Source organism: Cupressus sempervirens, chromosome 5 (genome assembly GCF_028749045.1).
Source record: "Cupressus sempervirens isolate cs-2001-9-10 chromosome 5, ASM2874904v1, whole genome shotgun sequence".
In the NCBI taxonomy this organism is placed as follows: Eukaryota; Viridiplantae; Streptophyta; class Pinopsida; order Cupressales; family Cupressaceae; genus Cupressus; species Cupressus sempervirens.
Window position 1 is genome coordinate 788,515,307 of NC_143122.1, and position 24,264 is coordinate 788,539,570.

The window sequence follows — 24,264 nt, forward strand, 5'->3', positions numbered from 1 at the left end:
GAAATTAAAAATACACAATATTCGTCTGAAACTTAGTCTAGTCCACTTTAACTCGTGTCCTCTCACCTCAAATATGAATTTAATAGGACCTGGGTAAGTAAATGGCGCAGTTTAGTGTGTAAATTGTGGGGTTCTTTTGCAGGTAATAGGGTACCATGTATAGCAGCTATAAGCACAGAAATGACAAGTGCGTACAAGATAATTTCCTGCTTTTAATTGTTGAAGTCAGAGAGTTGTCTCTGTCAGGATGCCTGTGTTTATATTTCCATGAAAGACTGCTCCGGATTGGGCCACCTACGCCACCTACATTAGCGTAGGGTACGTCAGCGTCTACAGACCTTATAAAACAAAACAAGGGGCCTCATCGAATCATATTAAAAGATGGAAGAATACAAACCACTGGCCAAGGTAAACGGAAAATTCTCATTTCAGAGAGCGCCAAGTTGCGTGGAAACGGAGCAACAATTATTATTCTTTCCATGATGCGCGGGTAATTCCTCTGGCTATCTACGCTTGATCTCTACGTTAACCTCCGTCGGCCATGGCTTCGACTTCTGCCTCTGCGGGCAGCAACATAGTCCAGCTACCCGTTGATAACAACTTAAGCGTTGATGATCTTATTTCCAGAATTGACGATTTTCTCGCACAGGTTGCTATTTCCTTCATATTTTCTCTGCATCTTACTAACATATGCCCAACTGAGTCTGTATGTTGTAAATAATAGCGAAACTTGATTATGCAGAAGTCCTCTAGCCGTAAAAAGTCAAAGGGGCATACCTTCTCTGACGTTGTCCAGCCTCTTTCCGCGGATTTGTCCAAACTCCTCGAAGGAATTTCGCAGGGGGCTAAGATGATTTCCGATCAGGTACTTTCTTTGTTAATCTCCTTTTGCTCGACATTAGTAAATCGAACCGATTGAAATTTGTTACATGAACATGAACCTACGATATTGTTTATTTACATATAGAAAAAGATGTTGTCCAACTTATCCAGTGAAGCACAAAAGACGGCTGTGAGTGTCCTACAAGGACTGGGAAATGCTCACATGGCGGCAGCAGGGTTTCTAGTGATAGCCTCTATTTTAGAGAGGCTGGAGAAGGTTTCCTTCAACAAGAAAGAGTGCTTAGTACTTTTGAAAAGAATGACTGATCTGGCCAAATGCATTAGACTTCTCAAAGCTAAGTCGGGGTTAGATAATGAGCTGCAGAAGAAGACAGAAGACGCTTTCCAATCCATAGTTCAAGGAGCAATAATGTGCTCTACTCAGATTGGCATGAGAAAGTGCTACAAGTAAGTGCCCACATTCTTATTTCTATTTATTTCTAATTCACAGGATCGGGATTTATGCAACTTTCACTTCAGTACTTTTTATTTTGTACGCGGTTTAGTTAGCTTTTGTTTTAGAAATTTCAGCCTGGTGGCCGGTGTACCAATATCACACTCTGTAATCTGTTGCCCCTTCTGCCTACTATGGATGAAATAGTAGGCAAACAGAGTATGTTGCAGAATGAATGCTGATTGAATCTGTTAATGATATATTTCTAATCAGGCTGAGTTATTGTAAAAGAACGTTTCATAGGTAGTGTATATTATGGTTAGAGAATATTGATTTGGGAGTGTTAGGACTAATTGTTAATGTTTGTCAATTGGATTCGTGGCATAGTTTAATAGCTGTCCGTACTTTATATATGTTATTCTGTATTGACAAATCGATATTTTGATGCAACAACAATTCTAACTTGTAATAGAAAGTATAGCAAAATTTGTACATGTGGTCTAGGTTGAATTCCTTTAAAATGCATCAGAGGGGTGCTGGACCAACAAGGGCATCTATGAGAGTTGATCCTCTCAGCCAACCGCCACTCTCAATCTAGACGACAACTTAACTCGGCCTTTTACCACACTGTCTGAAGAAGTCGTTGGACACCATGAGGCAATTGATTAATAGGCCATCTGGTCAAGCAGATGACATAATAGGCCTTCCTTAGACCCTCTCTCGGTTCAGGTCCTTTTGGTTACCTTAACCCTTTGCGTTGCATCAGAGGGTTTCAGTCCTTTTTGAGAACAACCTTGTTGCGTGTTTACGTCTGCAGTTTACTTCTGTAGGACCATAACACATTGCAATCTGTATTTGTCTCTGTTTCTGGGGCTTTGGATATATATGAACCTCAAAAATTGTTGAGCTACAGACAGACATATGTTATTGAGATTAATTAAGCCGAACGATGCAGGTCTTTATTAGTCTAGAACCTAGTTGTGTGTCTACTTGTGGGGTTTAATATCTTTTAGCATTTGTATTTGTCTCTATTTCTGGGTCTCTGGATACATATGAACCTCAATAGTTGTTAAGCTACAGGTAACTACATGTTATTTGACATTGATTAAGCCGAACAATGCAGGTTTTTGTTAGTTTCAAAGAATAGGGAAGATCTACAGCAACTTAATACTGATGTACTGCATCTCTACGACGACCTAAATTTACATACAAAGATCGCCAATGTTGAAAGCAGACCTACTGAGTTTCCCTATCCTGATTATGGAAGTAAGTATTCAAGTATTCTATACTTCCTCTTTTGCAAATTATCAGTGTCTGCATTGTCTCATTTCCTCTTGATGTTTTTTATCCTTGGGGAACCAGTTGGAATAGATCATCAGGTGAAAACTGTCACTGAATATTTGGATTGCCATGGCGATATGGCTGTCGTGGCTGTTGTTGTTTATGGGGTTAGAGGGATTGGAAAGACTACGATCACAGATGCCGTGTTTGCAAATTTGATGAAGGTTCTGGAAACTGGTTACAGAACTTCTAATATCAAGCTGAATGAAGATGTTCATCTGAATAAGAAGATAGAAGAATCGCAGGCTCAAATTTTATATGATCTGACAGGGTAAAGGCATGATATTTCTCATTATAAACTTGGTCAAATTGAGATCAACAAATGTTTGAAGAAAGAACCCGTCCTCTTATATGTAGATAATGTTCTCAGACATGAAGACATTGAACATATCTTACCCAAGCAACTTGACAATCCAAAGAAATTCAGGCTCCTTTTAACAGCCAGAAAGATGGATGTAGGGGAAATTGTCGAAAGCTGCGGCATTGACATTTGTAAGTATTATGAAATCAAACCGCTTGAGATCGAGGCCAGCCTGGAGCTCTTGCACAGAAAAATAGGTATAAGCAGAGATCATGTAATGCCTAAAATTAGGCAGATAGCAGAAAAGTGCAGGGGCATTCCATTGGACCTGGAGTTGGTAGGAGGCTACTTGAGGAGGAGGAGGAGAGATAATATGGAAGCTGAAGCAATTGAAAGAAGTAATCCAAGGCTTGGAAAAAGGCGAACCCTTCAGTGGTAACACGCAGGATATGGGATCTCAGTCAACGCTTTTCTTTTCATAAGAGAACTGACACGAGGAACTGTTGTGCTCTACTCTTTATAGATTTATATCTTCTATACCCTTTCTCTATCCCCCCTCAATAGTTTGACAAAATTTGTACATTATTGAATATTGATGATGGGTTATATTTCACCATGTTCTACGTTAAGAACTGTCAACTATTTTTAAGCATGTGAAGTAAATTTCAGTGCTTTACATTTGATTGGGATCAATTTTTGCAAATTTAAAAAATGTGGTAAATAGTAGGTTATATTTGATCATTGTCAATGCAATATTTAGATCTCCATCATCTTATAAAAATCATTCATTTACATTATTTGTCTATGTCTACTTTCTTTTCTTGTTGAATCAATGAATTTTATCATTTAGCAAAACAATGCTAGTATTGTATGTGATGGATATGACTAAAAGGTCTTAAAATTGAATGGTTGAGTCCTTAAGTAAATGATGTATTGGATTGGTCATTGATTCTCCTGGACACATTTTAGCTTTGATTGTTGGCAAAAAAAGATAATTAAATATAGATCTCTCTGTCTCTCTCCCTCGCTCCCTTCCTCCCTCCCTCCCTTCCTCCCTAATTCTCTAAATGTTATGTCCATGTATATCTTTGTTTTTATTTATATCCTCTTGCTTGTCTCTCGTATTCTCCCTTCTATATATATTTATATGTTTCATCTCCACTTACTCCCTCTATCTCTCCCTCGCCTTTTCATATCCCTCATTGATCACTTAGAAATCACCACTTTCAGAAAATTTAAAGGAATTACCGAATTGCGCATAACTGTCATGCCCAACAATTTGGAAAAAATACAACATCATTTTTTAAAAAAAAAGACTAAGATTGAGTTACACACATACTAACACTTAAGGGTTTGCAGTTAGACTAATGATAAATGGATGTTAACTTGTTTCAAGTTTGCATGACATTGCTCTAATGTGTTTAGGGTTTAGGTTTTCAAATAACATTTTCCATCTCGTTGATCAATTGATGATGAGACTAATGTTTGTTAAAAAGTTCCATTTTTGTTTGTTAGGTTTAGACATACTATCGAATTTAATAAATGTTTCCAGTATAACCCACATGTCATTATGAAGACATTCTTAATTAAACTAATAATACATAATGTCTCTGCTACAGGATTGTGAGATAATTGAGTTAACAAGGGTTCATAATTTAGTTTCTAATGAAATAGTTATAAGTTAGGTTGAATATGAATAATCATGGTTTCACATTAGTCTTTGAGTTTAAGGTAAGAGAATGTGATACACCTATGCCTTCATTAGATATAAAGACACTCAGATGAAATACACGTGTAGGTGCACCTGTAAGGTCACTGTTGGAATAATCAAATGGGAAGAATACTTCTAAGAGGGTGGGGGGAGAGGGGGGGTTGAATCAAAAGTAATGCATTTTATCCATTGAAACTTTTAACTGAAAGTAAACTACATGCATGTAAATATATTAAGTAAACATGAAGTAAGCACATGCATCAACACCAAATTTTGGTAATCCAAAAACCCTCCAAAATGAGAAGGTAAAACTGGGGTGGGGATGATACCCGCAAACTTACTGTAGCAATAATGTTTGACCACTTCTAATGGTTTGCCCTGTGAAAGACCTACCTTGTTAAAGGCTTTACACTGTGTCAATAGTGACCTGGTTAAAGGATTTACAAACAGTTTACATGAAGTGTCACCCTATTAAAGGATTTTATCACCTCTTCAAAGGATCTACAACCTAGCTATTAAGCTATCTTATCAACATAGGATTTTCCTTCTAATACAATTGCTAGAGAGTATTAGACTAATAAACTGATTGCTTACAATCTCAAATTGCTGATTTCAGGCACTAGTTCTGCTAATTCTGATCTTGATCCTCTTAGATCTGATATCTATTTGTATCCCTTGCTTTGTTTTGATCAAATGGATATGCAATTGCTACTTTGTTCCTCTAAGTCTTTCACACTTCCCACTGAATTTCACTATAGTTTACCCATACACTGTTCTCATCCACACATACAATGGGGTTTTCATTCTCCTTTTAAAGATTACGAAGACTTAGGGTTAGGTATGGATCTATGATCCATATTGAATCTTTAATTCCCACTCATTCCTTGCACTTTTCTCATTGGTTGCATGCCTTCTCCATTTTTCTTATTGGTTGCATGTTGATTGCATAGGAAATAGAAAAGATTCGTTCTTATCCTTATTATCCTTCAAGATCTTTCTATGTTGGCTGAAAAAAAATGGTTTACATCTGAGTTTGTGAAGGCACAAACTTATATGATGATTTTGTGTTATTTGACACATACTGGATTACTAGTGCTCAGCACATGCATGATTTTGCTTTGCTCAGCACCTATAGCACTTTGACTTGCTCGGCATCAACTGTGACTTGGCACCTATATATCACTCGGTTCATATGGTTCACTTGGTACCTGAAGTCACTCGACGCTTGATCTTCACTCGTCACTTGAAGATCACTCAACACCTGTTGGAACTCTGGCTCTAAACATATTGTAGCTCAGCATATATAGTGTAGTCGGCTTCTATATGAAAATTGGTTAAGTGTTTTGACACCCAGTTGTTAAAACCAGTTTGAGACCAACAATCTCCCCCTTGGACATGAGTGTCAAAAACACTTAACTAAGCATTATTTGTTTGACCTTTTGAGTACATTATCCAATTTTTTTGGCATATATACAAAATTTGAAAAACTTGTTCAAAATTTTGTAAGGAACAATATACCTTAAAATTCTTATAACTCCCTCTGAGTTGATTATGCCCATTCATTCCTATAACCAAAATTCTTGTGTTGGTGTATCTAATACTCTTTGCCTTTGCCCTGTTTCTGTACTTTGTACTTGTGTTATCTTCCATATAGTTCCTAAAACATTGTATCTCCCCTTTCTAGCTATCTACAACCTTTCCCCTTTATTCTCTGAAAGAAAGAATAAAATACAAGTATTCTCCCCTTTTGTTATATTTCCCTTATTATATCTCCCCCTTTTTTTTTATTTCTCCCCCTTTTTGACACTTATGCCAAAGGGTGCTAAGGAGTAATACCATATTTCACCAAACATGTATTGTTTACCTCCATAATCATTTTTAGAGCTACATGCCAATTCTCCAAAGCAATTTCTAGTGACTTATGCTGGATGGTAGCCTCTACAACAAGATGTACAAGTCCATCTAATGTACAAAGATTAGGATCTTTCTTTAAAATAGTTTCAGCATAGACTTTCTCTTTATGGAGTACTTCCAAATGTGGGGTTATGGAAGATTGAATCTGCATTAATTTGGCCTTTATATTGGCCTCTTCACTTGTAAGTGCAACTAACTCCTTTTGGGTGTGAAGCGATTGGGCAAAATGCTTCTCACTCTAAGTTGGATCTTTTGGTAGCTGCATGCTAGAAATCTTTAGATTTCTCTCCAAGCTCATGATCCTTTGGCTTGTTTCCTGTGTGAAATTGGAAAAATCACACAGCTTGTTGTACAATGAGAAGATATTCTCAAGTATAGTTTTGACCTTTTCAATGTTCTTGGCCAATTCAACTTGTTGAAGTGCTATACCATTGGACATTTTCTCGTTTACTTTTTTCCTTGAAACTTCCTTTCAGACCATTAATGAGTTTCACAATTGTCTCCTGGTCTTCACTTGTCACCTGGTCAACAATATTTGATAATTGTTCCATCATAGGTTTTGACTCATCTGGTGACTGCAAGCTGAAGGCATCCATAAAGATGTCCTTTATCTCATGCAATGCTTGCTTATGTTTATACTCCTTCTTGAGTATTTCTTGCTTCTTTCTCCTATTCAATGCATCTAACATCTCTATGATCTGCTTAATGCTGATTGTCTTGGAGTCATAGGTAGGTATGACAATGTCTTCATCTAACTCAGGGTCTCCATAGTGAAGTACCTTGGTCACTTTGGTTGAGCTTGAGCCTGGCATAGAGATTTGCAAAGGTATTGCATCAGTGCTCAGCTTCTGAAGAATTTTTGTAGGAGTGCCTATTTTTGGTAACTCTAACAGTGTTTGTAATGTGGCCTGCTCCTCTTCCTTTGATGTGTCCTCCTTGGCTTCTTCAGATTTCCCTTGATCAATGACAACAATTAGTGGGGGTGTACCTGTTGTCTGTATTGTAGGATCAGATGTAGCAATCTGTCTTGTTTGCTCTGTGTCTTTCTCTGCTTCTACACTCGACTTCTAAATGGTGTCAACTATTATAGATGCATCAACTATTGCAATATGTGATGATGGTGGAAGCATTAGGAGTTTAGTGCTAGTAGGTGTAGAGATGGAAGGTGGTTGTTGTGGTTTCACCTTGTCTCTTATTGGTTCTGCTACTACTTTTTTCAATTCATCCACACTCACTAATACAGGATTTGTGCATAATTGTGCCTGTAAAGTTGATTGGTGAAGGATATTCTTAAGATCCTTTGCAGTTAGTGGATTGATGTTCTAACATGATTTGTCAGTAACATCCTTTACAGTAATAGTGTCTGCAGTGTGATGGTTACATGAGGAGGGCTAGGGAGTGGCAATTGTGTGTCTTGCACACTCTGTTCCTCTTGCTATTGCTGCTCAACTGTTTCCATATCTTCTCCTTTTTTTGTCTCCTCCTCCTCACCTTTTTCTTTCTCCTCTTCTTCTTTCTCTTTTTCTTTCTTTTCTTCTTCTCTCTTTTCTTTTTCTTTCTTTTCTGTTTCCTTTTCCTCTTTTTCTTTCTTTTCCTTCTCCTTCTCAATGACCTTAGCCTTATTTGCTTCTACATCCTTCTCTTCTCCTTTTTCATCCTTGCCATCAATCAATCTATATATTGATTTCCATAATCTTATTGATTTCTGGACAACTTCTTCAATTTTATTTTGTAGGATGCTAAAGGCTCTATACTTTGGTGCAAATTTTCCCCCATGTTTCTTGTTAGCTTTGGTTATTTGTCCTGTAGTCAAATCAGACATCACTTGTGCTAGTGTTGATTCTCTTATTTCCTTCTCCATTTTTAAACAATAATGCCATTTATTTTCAATAATCTCATATAACTCCCTAACCATAGTATTGTCTAACTTAAGAGGTGTATTCTTAAATTTTGCCATCATGGAATACACTGACTCCTCTACTTTATTCTAATCCTCTCTACTTAATTTCTTAAAATCAACATTTTTCAAACTAGAGAAATCTGCATTCTTCCTAACATTATCACATATTTTATCAATGTTAGACCTAGGAACATTGCTTACCACTATGAATTGGCTGATGTCTTCTGATTTTGTCCTTTCTTCATCACAAAATCTGGTTGTGCTACATACTTTCTCCTTTGCTTCTTCTGCACTAGACCAGTCTCCTTAATAGCCTTTTTCTTCTCTTTCACTTGCTTCTTGGCCTTTTGAGTAGAGGCCATTCTGGTAGCTCTTGTTACTGGTGTTGGCTTGGCTTGAGTGGTTTCTATAGCCTTCTTTGCTTTAGGTTGGGCTAGAGGCTGAATTTTAGCCTTTCTTTTCTTAGACTTAGCTTGTGTTGGTGCTTACTCAGCTTCTTCTTCCTCTGCACCTTCCTCCTTATCTTCACTTAAGCATTGAGTGAGTTCCATTGGGCCTTGCCCCTTGTTCTTATTCTTCACTCTCACTTTCTTCTTCTTCTTCCTCTTCAGCACTTGCTGCTCCTTCAATTTTTGCACCAAATTTCTTCTTTATTTTCTTCACCAGTTTATCTTTCCTCTTAATTATAGAGGCTATCTTCAACTCTGTTTCAACTTTAGACTTTACAACATCATATGTGCCAAAAGGTTTGGCAGTCTTGTCTACTTCTTTTGCAAGCAATGCAGTGATTGTTGTTGATGCTTTATCAATATCTAACTCATATCCCAATGGCCTTATCCATCTTACCCTTGGAACTACTGCTTGGATGTAGGTATAATCAATGTCCACTAAGAAGCAGATGTCATTGACATGTTGTTCCACTATGGAAACTAGTATTCTCAATCTTTGTTTCATGGTTTCTTAAATTCCTCAAAGTAGCTTGTCATTTGTGCTTCAAAGTTGTCACTCATTTGTTCAACGTACTCATTGATTTGAGTAATTGCAGATTTTTTTGAATTCCAGTTCACTTTCCCAATTGAAGGAAATTCTTTCAAAACATAGGAAAATATGCAGACAAGGACTGAAGCAAACTTGCACTGAGCACCTTTGGATTTTCTTATTGCTCTCAAGTTTTTATTTATTTGTTGCAACAACAATTATACTAGATCATATTTGTGATCTTTCTTCACAAGTTTGTAGGCTACATCCAAAAAAATACATTGCACACTATTCAGTCTACTAGATTGATAAAACTTGTGAGAAATGACTGTCACTGCAGAATCTAGAAGGGGATCTGTGATTGTGTCAATGGTCATGCCCCTTTTATTCCATTTATCCCTAGTGTTTCTTTCAATAACTTCTTTTGAGTCACTACGTAGGGTCTTGGGCCAATCTAGGGTTGGAAAGCTTGTAACCCTATGCACTATCCTCTTCATTATTTTAACTGGTCCTCCTTCCAACCACAAACATCCATTGCTTATTCTGCTGACAACAATTTTGATCCACACAGTTTTAAAACATGTGGGGTAAACTAGGGCATGGTTTAAACCCTTTTTCTTGACTATTTGAAATTCAACCTTCAAAATTCTGTTATCACATAGTTTGTCATATGCTTGAAAAATATCAAGGTCTCCAAATGCACCTATCTTACAGTTGTAACATTTCCTCACATTCTGTACCATAACAACTTTGGGTAGAATAATGTAAAGTGCACCAACAGGGTCATTTTTATAGGCGACTTCTTGGATTGGCCTAAACTCAGGTTGTTTGACCTCATTACTGACCAATTGGACCTCATGACCTTCCTTACCCTTTGGGTTCTTAGAACTAGAAGCCATTTCACTGATCTAGGGTTTTAAAAGATTTAAACTTTAACACTACGTAACTTGGCACTTGAAGAATACCTTCGATCAACGAATTATGTGCTTGATTTCTATTGAAATCTATGCAAATGGATTCAATACTATTTGTTTATCTTTTCTACGCTCTTCTTGTCTTTGCTTTGCATTTGAATGGTGTGAAATGATTGAAAATCAATCTTATACCTTTCAAAACCTAGCATTAAATGCTTAGTGCATACAACTATACACTCAGCTCTTGAAGGTTTCAACATGACTCGGCTTCCATTAACATTTCTCAACTCGGTACTAACTATCAACTAGGTCGCTATTGGCAACTCGGTATTTACTGACATTTATTTGGCATCTGGGGACAACTCGACAATACTTGTAGAAATTTTGAGTTTTAACTTTGCATCTTTTCTCATGCTATTTTCTTCTTTGCAGTGCCTGTTTGTCTTGAGACTGATGCATGATATAACTATGATCTATATCAGTCCCATACACCTATTCTTGTTTAGTTCGATTGGGTGTGACCATTTGACCTATTAGGTGAAGTGATCCCTTCATTTGATGAGTTGCACTCATCTTTCTTCTTCCAAGTCTTGTTCATTTGTCCTCTAATGTGTTCAACATCTACCTTCTCTTCCTTTGTCGACTTTTGAATTGGCTACCTTTGACTTTTTTGGTCAATTCCTGCTAATATGACTAGCCTTCAAGCAATTGAAACATGTGGTTTGACTTAACCATCTACTGTAGTTTCCTCTAAAATGTGTCCTTATGCAATTTTTAGGAATGTGTCCATATTCCTAATAGTAGTGACAGCTATACCTGTTGTTATAGTCCCAATTGCAGTGATGACCATGGTTACCTTTTCTTGTTAATTGGTTTAATGTCCACATAGGCTTTGATCTAAACTCAAATGCTCTATGTCCATATTTCTTGCAATTGTAGTAGTGACCTTCAAATTTTGGTGTTCTGATAATCTTAGTCCTGCATTCATGTGCTTGATGTCCTTGCTTCTTGCACTTGTGACAGTAGCTTGCATTCTTAGGCTTAGCATGCAGATAGAATTCTTACTCCTACATAAATTAGAAGTATGTCCCTTTTTACCACAAAAATGACAAGTGGGTTTAGTGTTCTTACCTTTGATACTCCTTTCTTTTGCAGTCTTGGATGATTCTCCTTGTTTAGTGCTGGTGTAACCAAGTTCTGAAGTATCATTACTAGACCTTGGTGATTTCAATAGTTTCTCAAAGTACTTGATAGCCTCATTGGGTTTGTTGAAACTTTTTGCAACTTCCTTCTCTCCTTTCAGGTCATTTTGCAGTTGTTAATTCTATATCTTTAGTGTAGAAATCTCAATGTCTTTCATATTTAGCTCATGCTGATCATTCATCAATTGGCTTAAGATATCTAGCTACATGTTTGAGATTCTTTCAAACTCAATTGTTGTCTCCTCCAGTCTATTGGTAAGATTTCTCTTGTCATCTTCTAGCATGGCCTTGTCTTCAATGGCTCTCTTCTTCTATTCAATTACTTCACAAAGCATTATGGCTTGTCATTCTTGTTCAAGCTTGAGTATTATAATTTCTTCTACTTGAGCTCTGTTAAAGGCTTTACACTATGTCAATAGTGACCTGGTTAAAGGATTTATAAACACTTTACATGAAGTGTCACCCTGTTAAAGGATTTTATCACCTCTTCAAAGGATCTACAACCTAGTTGTTAAGCTAACCTATCAACACAAGATTTTCCTTCTAATACAATTGCTAAAGAGTATTAGACTAATAAACCTAATTTCTTACAATCTCAAATTGCTAATTTTAGGCTCTAGTTCTACTCATTTTGATCTTGATCCTCTGAGATCTGATATTTGTTTGTATCCCTTGCTTTGTTCTAATCAACTAGATATGCAATTGCTGCTATGTTCCTTTAAGTCTTTCACGCTTCCCCCTAAATTTCGCTATAGTTTACCCATACACTATTCTCATCCACACATACAATGGGGTTTTCATTCTCCTTTTAAAGATTATGAAGACTTAGGGTTAGGTATGGATCTACAATCCATATTGAATCTTTAATTCCTACTCATTCCTTGCACTTTTATCATTGGTTGCATGCCTTCTCCATTTTTCTTATTGGCTGCATGCTGATTGCATAGGAAATAGAAAAGATTCATTCTTATCCTCATTATCCTTCAAGATTCTTCTTTTTCGGCTCAAAAAAAATGGTTTACATTTGAGTTTGTGAAGGTACAAACTCATATGTTGATTCTGTGTTATTCGAAACATACTAGATTACTGGTGCTTGGCACATGCATTATTATGCTTTGCTCGACACCTATAGAACTTTGACTTGCTCGGCATCAATTGTGACTCGACACCTATAGATCACTTAGTTGATATGGTTCATTTGACACCTAAAGTCACTCCACACTTGATCTTCACTCAACACTTGAAGATCACTCGACACTTGTTGGAACTCTAGCTCAGCACATACTGTAGCTTGGCATATATAGTGTACTCAACTTCTATATGAAAATTGTTTAAGTGTGTTGACTTACTTGTCAAAACCAATCTGAGACCAACAATCACCTCTAAAGCCATGATTTGATTATATATATCTATATATATATATATATCATTTTGATTAAATAATAAACAGTAAAATAATTAGGACATTTTATAGTATAAGGTGTAATTACTATCACGTAGAAACTACATTTTTCATTTCAACTAAAACACAAATAAACTATGAATAAATTAAATTCTAACTACAAAATAATCCTCCCAAATTACACTACACACTAACTCATTAAAAACCTTCTACAACCTAAATTACTAATTATTTAATAACGAGTCTAATACACTTTACTAAAATATGATTACCACGTTACCCAATCCATCACCACTAATAGTATCATCATCCTCTTAAACTTACCTAATTACATGCTAATCAAATCTTACTTTATTAACTATAAACAATTTACAACTACACTAGATAAATGACTCCATGCAAATCTATTTTATTATCTACTTACCTATTTCACTTACTAACTCAATATGTGTTTTTTCTTTACTAGTTATACTAACTAGTTTCCTAAACAAATTTAATTTACAACTAACTTAATCTAACCATGTTCATATTCTACCAACTATTAACAATTCTAAACTACAAAATTTAACACACTTAACAATGGCAAGCATGAGTGGGAGCAGATAGGGAAATGTGACTTTTCAAACTTTGAAACTTGTCCTGGGTGGGATTCCTCAGGGAGGAGGGAATTGAAAGCCTAGAATGTAGGAAATCATCGTGGGGTGTTAGGAGATAGTAGGAATCAGAAATGTAATAGAGAATGGAGATGGGGACCCACATGACAAGAGTAGAGATCTGGACAAGCCTTTTCTGACACCCAAGGTGGATCAGTTTGGGGTACTTTCGACAAAATGGTCGAATCTTTTTGGAGTCAAACCTTCTAGTAAGTCTTCTTTTCTACCAGTTAAAATTCTTCCTAGCTTGGAAAAGGGTTCTTGTGTGATTGCTATTTCGGATGAGTTGGTAGATCATAGCATTGCTTCAATGGCTTCCACCCTGGTGGGAAAGTTTATTAGGAAAAGACCAAACATAGACATTATTAGATCTTTCACTCAAAGGAAATGGAGCCTTAAAGGATAGGACAATGTTATGGTAATGGCGAAAGGATTCCTATCTTTTGATTTCACGTGCAAAGATGACTTGTCTAACATCCTATGTGAAGGGCCTTGTAGTATAGGTTGCTCAACCCTAGTGCTCCAGAAGTGGTTTTCACAGCTGAACTTGAATGACTCATTTTTTGTGCAAGCATCTATTTGGGTAAGACTTCCTGAGCTACTATTGGAATTCTGGAATGAGGATGTGTTCATGGGTCTGGCAAAATCCTTTGGTGAGCTTTCGTCAATAGACCCGATAACGGCTTCTAGAAGTAGACTTATGTATGCCAAGATCTATATCGGAGTTAGGGAAGGGGATGATATGCTAGAAGTTGTGTGCTTTCACTCTAAGCTTGGAACACATATTTAGAAGTTGGATTATGAAAATGTTCCTTTTGCTTGTTTTCACTGTCTAAAATTTGGGCATAAGTGAACCAATGCCCTAAGGCTAGGGCTAATAAGAAAAAGATTCCAACACTTTCTAAACTAGGAAAGGAGAAAAAGATCTGGAAAAAAAAGGATTATTTGGAAGGCCAGATTACACAGATGAATTCAATGGAGGCTCCCATTAAAGGAGGGAATAAACTAGCCCAGATTGAACCAAAGGTAGACAAGAAAGTGGATAAGGTCTTGTCTAGACCAACGATTATTGAAGTGGAAGATCTAGTAAAAATAGTGGAAGACCCTATTAAAGGAGGAAATAAGCCAGTCCCCAGGGACTCAAAGGAAGATACAATAGTGTAAAAGGATTTGTCTAGATCTATGGTGGAAGACTTAGTCAAGGAACCTAGTTTCTCTGAAGAAAAGGAGGAAAACTCCCAAGCCAAGTGGCTATTTTGGCTTCATCTGAAGTGGAGAGGAAGGAGAATAGGACAAAGAATAATAGTCAGTCTTAGGATTTTATCTTGTTAGCTACCTGAAATAATGAAGGGGAGTTACAGAAGGAGAACCAAGAGGAAGCCTTGGGTATTCTTTCTTCTACTAGGAAGGACCATTATGTCTCATGTAATCTGGAAGAAAGATTTTTCTTATCTCCAACTAAGATGGAAAGGGCTGATGAATGTTCAAAGAAAAATGAAGGAAAGCCTTAAAAAAACAAAAAACTAGGAGCCCTCCCTAGTTTCTCTAGCTTAGACTAGAAGTTATGGAAAACTAGATGTGGGAAGGAGGTCAAGGTCATTGGGGAGGAGGACTATTACTCAAGTCATACAAGATGAGACCAGAAGAAGCTTGGTAGATGGGAGCCAAAGAACCATTTTGGAGTGTACCTCAAAATTGAAATGAAGATAATTTCTTGGAATATTAGGGGTCTAAATGGGCCTCATAAGCAAGAAATTCTTAGGAATATGATTATAGATCAGAGTCCTGATATTTTGATGATTCAAGAGACAAAGATGAAGAAGGAAATTTTGGGTAAGATCTCCTTTAGTAATTAATATGGCTGGTGAGGCTTCGGACTCTGAAGGAGTGGCAGGAGGTTCGCTTACTCTTTTTAATAATAAATAGTTCAGATTTACTTCCTTGTTCAATGATGGCAATATTCTCTTTTGTAAAGTGTTTCATCTGCATTCCAATGATTTTTGGTTCCTTTTGAATGTCTATGCCCCTAACTCCAAAAGGGAAAGGAATAATTATTGGAGTAAGATTTGTGATATGGTTTAGGCTAGTAATTTGAAAAAAGGTATCATTATGGGGGACTTCAACACTCCTCTAATGGATGAGGAGAAATTGGGAGGTTTGGCTCCAGATTGGGAAAGCAAGATGGATCTTTCCAATTTCATTATGGCTTTGTTGGATGTGGATCTTTTGGGTGGATCATACACTTGGTCCAATAAAAGAACTGGTAGTGATTGTATTTAGGTTTGGTTGGATAGAGCTCTTATTTCTCCAGACTAGCTGAATTCTTTTTCTTGTAAGCTGTCCTTGCTCCCAAGAATTGATCAGATCACTCTCCAATATCCCTCTCGGTTGTCTCTCTTGAACCTAGGAGGAATTTCCTTTTCCAGTTTGAAAAGATGTAGATTTCCCATCCTAATTTATTGAATAAGATATGTTATTAGTGGGGTATGGAAGTGGATGGTACCGCTATGTTTAGAGTTGCAAAGAAGTTGAACAATGTGAAACGGATGATCAAAGTCTGGAACAAGACAGATTTTGGCCATATTTTTTAGGATAAAGAGGAGATTTCTATTAAGCTCACTTCAATTTAGGACATTATTCAATAGGATGGGTATAATGATTTGAATAGGAATGTTGAGATGACTATTCTAACTAACTTGCATAATATTATAAGTAAAGAAGAGAAGTTCTGGAAGCAAAGATCGAGAATCAGTTGGCTTAAAGAGGGGGATAAGAACACTAGGTTTTTCCATATTTCTACTCTTAAGCATAGAGAAAATAATAGAATATCAAGCTTAAAAGAGGGGCAAGATCTTTTGACTAGAGAGAATGATATTTTTGTTGAGGCTGTTTCTTATTTCTCTTCTTTTTTGTCTTGGGATCCCTTGTTATCAGAGGTGGATTAGAATGAAATTGTTTCTTGTCTCCCACAGATTATTCATCCCCATCATAATAAAATTTTGAGGGCGATCTCAAAAGAGTAGGAAGTTAAAGAAGCTTTATTTTCTTTGCCTGCTAAGAAATCCCTTGGACCGGATGGCTTTCCTACATTCTTGTTCCAAACTTATTGGGAGGTGGTTAAAGGGGATGTGGTGAAGGTTTTTCAGAAATTTTTTGGAGCCAAAATAATTTTAAAAGAGATCAATTATACTTTCCTGGTCCTCATTCCTAAAGTTCTTGGGGCTGATTCTTTGGATAAATTTAGACCTATAAGTCTCTGTAACTCCTTCTACAAGTTTATCTCAAAGCTACTAACTTCTAGAATTCTTAAGATCTTCGCTTTGATTATTTCTCAGCAACAAATGGGTTTTGTCCCATGTAGACAGATATTGGATTCTATCATGATGGTCCATGAAGTGATTCATTCCATGGAAGCAGGAAAAAGAGAAGGTATGCTTCTTAACCTAGATCTTTCTAAAGCTTATGATCAGGTGGACTGGTCTTTCCTAGGTTTGGTGCTTTAGGCTTTTGGCTTTGATCAAAATGTTTGCGAGCTTATATCTCAGCTTATCTCTACTTCTTCACTTGCTATTTTGGTAAATGGGGCTCCCTCTTATTTTTTCAAACCTTCGAGAGGGTTAAGACAAGGGGACCCTCTCTCTCCTATTTTGTTTATTATTATGGCTCAATGTATTGGAAGGATGATTGAGAAGTACAAATTTGAAGGGATAATTAGAGGGATAAAGTTGTCTTCAAGGAGTGCTTCTTTTTCTCATCAACATTTTGTGGATGATACTATTATGGGAGGAGAGGCATTTGTTAAGGAGGCAAAAGTGATGAAGGATATTCTAGATAAGTACATCAAAGGATCAAGACACCTTTTTATTTGGGAGAAGAGCTCTATTTTCTTCATTAATACTCCGAAGGATAGACAAAAGAAAATTGCGAGGATTCTTGGGTGTGGAGTGGGGAAGCTCCCATCAAGTTATCTTGGTCTTCCTATGGGTATTAAACCCCCTAATTCATTATAGAATGAGATTCTTGATAGGTGCAGCAAGAAGTTGGTGGGGTGGAAAGGGGTTTCTATTAGGCAAGTAGACAAATGTCTCTTGGTTAAATCCACTCTTTAGAATCTCTTGATGTATGCCCTGAGTCTATTAGGGATTCTAGTAAAGTTTGCTGACAAAATGGAAAAGATCCAAAGAGATTTTCTTTGGTCTGGCCTAGAGGGTTGGAAAAGATATCCCGTTGTGGTCTGGGATAATGTCTATCTTTCGAAGAGCTATGGTGGCCTAGGAATTAGGAAATTAACGCATATTAATAAGGCTCTTCTAGCATAACAAATTTGGCACATCTTTAATAGTACAGGGGAATGAAGAGATTTTTTTGTAAACAAGTATTTTAGAAGACCTAGTATTTAGTTCTTGCTCAATAGTGAAGACATCTCGAATGGGTTTGTAGTATGGAAAGGTATCCTGAAGGCAAGGGACCTGGCCAAAGCAAAGGTTAAGTGGAAAGTGGGCAATGCTGATGACATTCTCTTCTGGCATGATAATTGGTTGATTCAAGGACCCCTTATTAATAATCCCACCTTTGAAAACTGGTCTAATACATGTATTAGGCTATTTGGTTTGGAAGTTAGTAATTCTAGAACAGACCAAGGTTGGAGAGACTTGTCTCTCATTTCAGATGATCTCAAGTTGGTTATGTTAATATTGAATTCTATGATTCTAAATAACAAGAGGGATGAATTAATATGGGGAGAAAATTCTAATGGTTGTTACTCAGTTGCTTTAGGATACAACTCTCTGTGGAGCTTGAATGAGAAGCCTCCTTGGGAAAAATCCTAGTTACTTGGTCTTACCCCAAAGATAAATATTTTTTTCAAGTTGGCTTTACAAGACAAAATTCTTACCCAAGATAATTTAATAAAAGGGGATATTATATGCCTATTAGATGTATTATGTGTAAACATCAAATGGAATTGGCTAACCATATGTCTATCCATTGTCCTTATTCAAGGGAGGTTTGGGATAGCTTAGCCAAGACCCTTGGGGTAAGTTGGTGCAAGCCAAGTAATATTTTGGATTTCTTTTCTCAATGGAATAGTATTTTAAAAGCACAAATTTGCAAGATTTAAGTACCTAGTCTTTGCCTCATTTCTGTTGGGGTGTCTAGAAGGAAAGAAAAAATAGAATCTTTAGAGATAGAGAGGAACCTACTTTGATTCTGGTGGAAAAGATTTATAGAAACATAAAGGAAAATTACCAAATAAGAAAGGGGTAGAAATTGAAAATGGTGTCAATAAGAAGGAGAAAGACAAGGACAGGAGGACTAAAAGACAGGAGGTGAAATGGCTGCTCCCCACAAAGGGATGGCACAAAGAAATTTTTGATGGTGTGGCTAAAGGAAACCCTAGACCTTTAGGTTGTGAAGGTATCATTAGAAATAGCTATGGTGAAGGGGAGGCGGCTTTTTCCCATCCTTTGGGTAATCAGACAAATCATTATGCAGAAGCTAGTGCTACATGCTACACTAAGAAATTGGCTTTGGAAAAGGGAGTTAGAATATTATGGTTGGAAGGGGATTCTAATAAAATCATAAGGTGTATTAAAGGGATCACCTAACCATCATGGTCCATAGTGAATATAATAGAAGAGACCTACTCCTTTCTTGGCAATTTTGAAAGTGTCCACATCACCCATGAATATGAGGAGGCTAATTCCATGGTAGATTGGTTTGCCAATGAGGCAATTAGGCAAGACAAGGTAATGATTTGGAATTTGATCAGGAATATTCCAGAAGAAGTAAAGAGCCTTGTTGACCTGACAAAATCCAAGGGGGTACAGTGGATATCTAATTGTAATAATGGTAATTAATGAAAGTTTGGGTCAAAATATGTGTAATTATGGTGATTACGGTAAATGCAGTCAAAGGAGGTTATCAGTGTCAAATCGACACATTTCTTGGGTCATTTTTTTCTCTTCCTCTATCATTTTTGGGGTAAAGAAAGACAAATCAATGATTTTTAGACAGGGAGATATCAAGGTTTTACAAACTTGAGAAGGGCTACCAGAGGTGAGTGTTTATGAAAATTTCTAGTGTTGATAATTTAGAAATGGTGGGGGAAAGAAGTAGGAAGGAAATCATTGGTGAAGCAGACAAATGGAAATAAAGGACTAAAGTATGGGAAAAATTGGAGAAGGTTGGTATAGCCAACTATAATGCTAAACTTCATGGCTTCGACCCTGCAGTCACTAACACTATGGTCAATTTATGGAAGGATGGGAGGGTTAAAGTGGATGAGGTTTCATTTTAGGTCACTAAGGATGTCATTGCTCTTGTTACTAAAATTTTGATAGAGGGGTTGAGGTTTTATGGAGACAAGCAGGTTTCAGCAAACGATGTGAAGGATTTTGCAAAAAATACCAAGGAGATAAATGAACTGGTTAAGTTTGATACTTACTATGAAATGGATTCTATCATGAAACTATGGAGGTATGTTTTATGGGCTATAATAGAGTATATTTCTTTGGACACTAGATTTGACAGAGTAAGAACACACCATTTTCTTTTACTCAATCACTTTCGCTATGGTGTCAAGATCTCCTTCCCTTTTTATTTGTATACTTCAATGTGTAAGGGTATTTCTGGGCAAAAGAAAAGGCCCTCTATGAATTCAGCCCTGCATGAGGGGTTATTGCTTCTCATTTATGAGCATTTCAAGGCTTTGGTCATAAGAAAAACCCCCTGTAGGGTGTGGATGCTACTGTGGACACGGGAAGTTCTAGCTTCTCATATGATACAAAGGATGTCTAAAGTATTAGTTCAGAGGGTGATGAGATCTTGTCATCTAGAAAGAAAGCCAAAGGTTTAGAGAAGAAATCACCCTCATCAATTAAAACCCCATGCAAGAAGAGGCCTATAGGACATGGATCCAAAGCTTCAGGCTAAGATGATGAAGTGTACAATGAGGAAGGGGAGGATATGAAAATTGATGAAGAGGATGATGAGGAGGCAGAAACTATGAAAGAGGAGTTGGTGGCCAAAAAATAGAAGAGGTTTATGGAGGAGGAAGCAAAGGGGATTTTGGATTCTAAGCCAAAGATATCTGCCATTCCTCTCTCCCCTATTCATCCTCAAGAACATGACAAGGAGAAGAAAGATGGTGAAGGAGGAGAGGTGGTAATAAAGGATAGGTGCATGGCCTCAAGAAATTTCAATGTAAGAACTTCCAAAATGGCTATTGTTAGAGAGGCTATGAATCCCCAAATTCAGAAGAAAAATAAGGACAACTCTAGTTTGAGGATCTTATTGATCCAGCAAAGGTGTCTATTACAAATAATGGAAGGGAAATAGGAATGAATTTGCTAAATATATCTAGAAATAATATGATTGACAATTTTCGGTCAATCAAATGGCTTTACCATGAATTGGAAGAGGTTAGAGAAAAAATTGGCCAACTAGAAAACAATAGGAAGATGCGAGATTGTAGAAACTTGAATGAATAGTGGGATGAACTTAGTTTGGATGAGAAGAGAATCCAAAGTTTGGAAAATTACAATCATAATCTGGCAAATCAAATGATATAAATTTTGATTTCCATCAATGATAATATCATGTCTTGGACTGGTATGTTGAAATCCAGAGGTATTTTGGATGAGAAGGAAGAAAAGGACAAAGAAAGAGCTAGAATAGAAAATGACTGACATAACCTTCAGCAACTTGGATCGGGATGGTTAGATGAAATAGGAGCAATTGGCTGAAGAGATTCATAAAGCTTATGAAGCAGTAGAAATCATGTAGGAGCTAGAGAGAAAGACAAAGGATTAACTTAGGTTTTTCTTTTCTTATCTTTTGATCTGTTTTTATGCTATTGTTTTTTTGTTAGCTTGCTTTTTATTTGTCTATTGAAATGGCCCTTTGGTTGGCTTTTGGACTTTGGCCGGGCTTTATCTGCTTATTACTAGCCACTTGATATGTTTTAACTTTTTGGTTTCAGGATCCCTATAAAACCTATTTATCTTATCAAAAATAAAATAATTTAAAGAAAATCAATACTTAATCCTTTCCCTACCCTATAACCTATGGACATGACTATCCTCCTTACAACTTGCACCACTGACTAAATTTCAAAAAAAATGAAAACACAATGTTTTTTTGAAATTTTCAGCATTTTATCTTCATGATCTATATATTTTGTGCTCGAAAACAACAATCTTTTTTGAGAAAATTTCGTTGTGTTTTCATGAATATGAAAAAGACTCATGTTTGACTTTTTTTTCTCTCTCTTTGATACATTTTTTCTAAACCACAATGCACCCCTCTTATTCTCTACCCTACCCATCCCATCCTCCCTTCCCACTTGTCAAGTGGGCTCTCAACTTGAGTGTGCACTCCCTTAAGAAACATGAGCAATTTCCCAAGGGTTGCCAACCTTATTTAATTTGCAAGTCAGATCTTGAAGGTGAGGGTACACATGGAAAGAGGAGGGAAGGAGTTTGGGGAACATTGGGTGGGCCACACTTGACAAGGGTCCCCTCAACAATAAGGTACGTTTTTAATTTTTGACTTTCTTTGTATTCCTTTTTTTTATAAAGACATGCTTAGGTCTACATGGAACAAAGGGAAGGAAAGGGAGTGGTGGGGTGTGGACCGCACGTGGGTCACATCCCTATTCCCTCCACTTGCCATTAAATAAATCTTTTCTTGTTTGATGTGTTTATGAATTTTTTTGAGACTATATATCTATAAAAGTTTTTTCTTCTTCTTTTTCCTACTTTTAATATAAAATGTTATTATTTGAAAAGGGGAATATATAGAGAATATTTTCTATTACAACTTTTTGAAGATGAATTAATTTCTCATTTCATACATTTTTTAGATTTGCTCTCCCATAAAATGCATGGGGTATATAATCTCTCTCTCTCTCTCTCTCTCTCTCTCTCTCAACATGATGTAGTACAAGGTAGGAGAATCCCTAAATGAGATGTCCTAGCCCCCAATAAATAACCACACAACAAAAACACAATAACAATGCAAGATCAAATAACAACTCTTTATTCATAAAATAATTGTTACATGCAATGTGCAAGGTTTTAAGGCCTTCTCGATTATGGAAAAAAAAGAATCAAGTAATAGTTTTGCAAGATCCCTCAAGATCCAATCCAAACCCTAGCTAGTCTAGATCCACACTATGGTAGAAACCTCCAAGATCTCAACTTGTGCTCACAAGCCACCAAGCAATCTCCTTGTTTCCCAAGCCTCAGGTACTAGCTCTCTTCAAAATTTGCTCCTCTACCACCTCTTCTTCTCTAAGATGGATGAATAATTACTAAAGACTTCACCACAACCCTTACTTATACCCATCTAAGCCACAAGTTAGCCCAGAATGCTAAAACTAAATAATCCTAACATTAAATGCTTGAAGAGCCACAAGTTGGCCTCCAATAGAAATTAAATGCAAAATTCCTTTAAAGGCTTACAATAGTTATTAAATACATCAAAATTAACTACCCAACACCCAAATAGGTCCACTCAACCCCACTAAATCCCTTAATCATGCAGGATAGCCAGCCACCTTAGGATGCTTTTACATCAGACTCTCCAGGTGTGAAAAGATGTTCCGAGTAGCTAGAAGAACATCTTCTAGGATTCAACACATAAATCCCAAACTGGTTCTTCACATACATGTCCTCCAAGTATTCAACTTGTAGAAACTTTCCCTTTCTCTACTTCTACTTTTCCATCCTTGGTGTTCCACAGGTTTTATGTCCACACTGATTGCTAACCCTTTCAGCATCTGCCAACTCAACTCAACTGCCAATACTCAGGTTCCTTCTGCCGACCTCTTCATTCTGTAAATGAATTAGGAAATACTTCTTACCAACCTTCTCAATTGTAAACACATTCTTGACACAATCATGCCGATCTTTGCAATCATACTGCTAAGGTCTACCAAGCAACACATGACAACTTTTCATGTTCATAGTATCACACAACACTTGATCCTTATACTACCAAATCTAGAAATCAACAAGATACTGCTCCTTCACTTCCAAAGCATGCTCACCTTTCAACTAGCCAATCCTATAAGGATAAGGATGTCTCACCCTCTTCAAACCAAGTTTCTAAACCATCTCCTCAACAACAAGGTTATCTGAATTACCACCATCTACAATCACAATGTAGACTTTACCATCAAACTTGTAATGAGTCTTAAACAATCTAGTTCTCTAATAGGAATCCAGTGTCCTCTCACCAATCAATACTCACCAAGCCAAAAAACTCTCTCCTTGCTTAGGCTGACTATTTGGGATTGCAACCTCATTCACAACAACAATTTTTATACCAATTAGACATTCAAAAGATCTATGCCCTTCTTGACCACACCTGAAACAATTATCTCTGAACCCACCTCCACCTATCCTTCTTTTCTGTTCAACAGGTTTTGGTTCACCTTCTACATTTGGTTTAGCTTGTGTTGAACTATCCTGCTTCTTCTTCCCTCGGGAACTACCTTGGTTCTTTCTCTTTAGCTTCTCTTCCACCATCAAAGCATATGAATAAGAATTCTCAACCAAAGAAATATTCAGTATACCAAGCTCATCCTGAATATTGAATCTCAAACCATTAATGTACTACACTACCTTTTCGTTTGACAATTCTCTATGCCCAGACCGAATAGTGAACT

General features: G+C 36.8%; 1 protein-coding gene across 2 annotated transcripts; it reads left to right on the plus strand.

Moving 5' to 3' along the window:
• The first annotated feature begins 373 nt into the window (after nt 1-373).
• Nucleotides 374-3,596, plus strand: LOC149558295 (uncharacterized). Of its 2 annotated transcripts, none has more exons than XM_089786121.1 (5): nt 374-649; nt 743-865; nt 968-1,290; nt 2,400-2,542; nt 2,639-3,596. In XM_089786121.1, the coding sequence occupies exons 1-5, from the start codon at nt 542-544 to the stop codon at nt 2,890-2,892; spliced, it is 951 nt and encodes a 316-aa protein (XP_089642247.1). In that variant the 5' UTR covers nt 374-541; the 3' UTR covers nt 2,893-3,596. The 2 variants fall into 2 exon arrangements, with proteins under 2 accessions (XP_089642247.1, XP_089642248.1); XM_089786122.1 differs by having other exon boundaries at nt 393-649; nt 746-865; nt 2,639-3,531.
• Nucleotides 3,597-24,264: the final 20,668 nt, after the last annotated feature.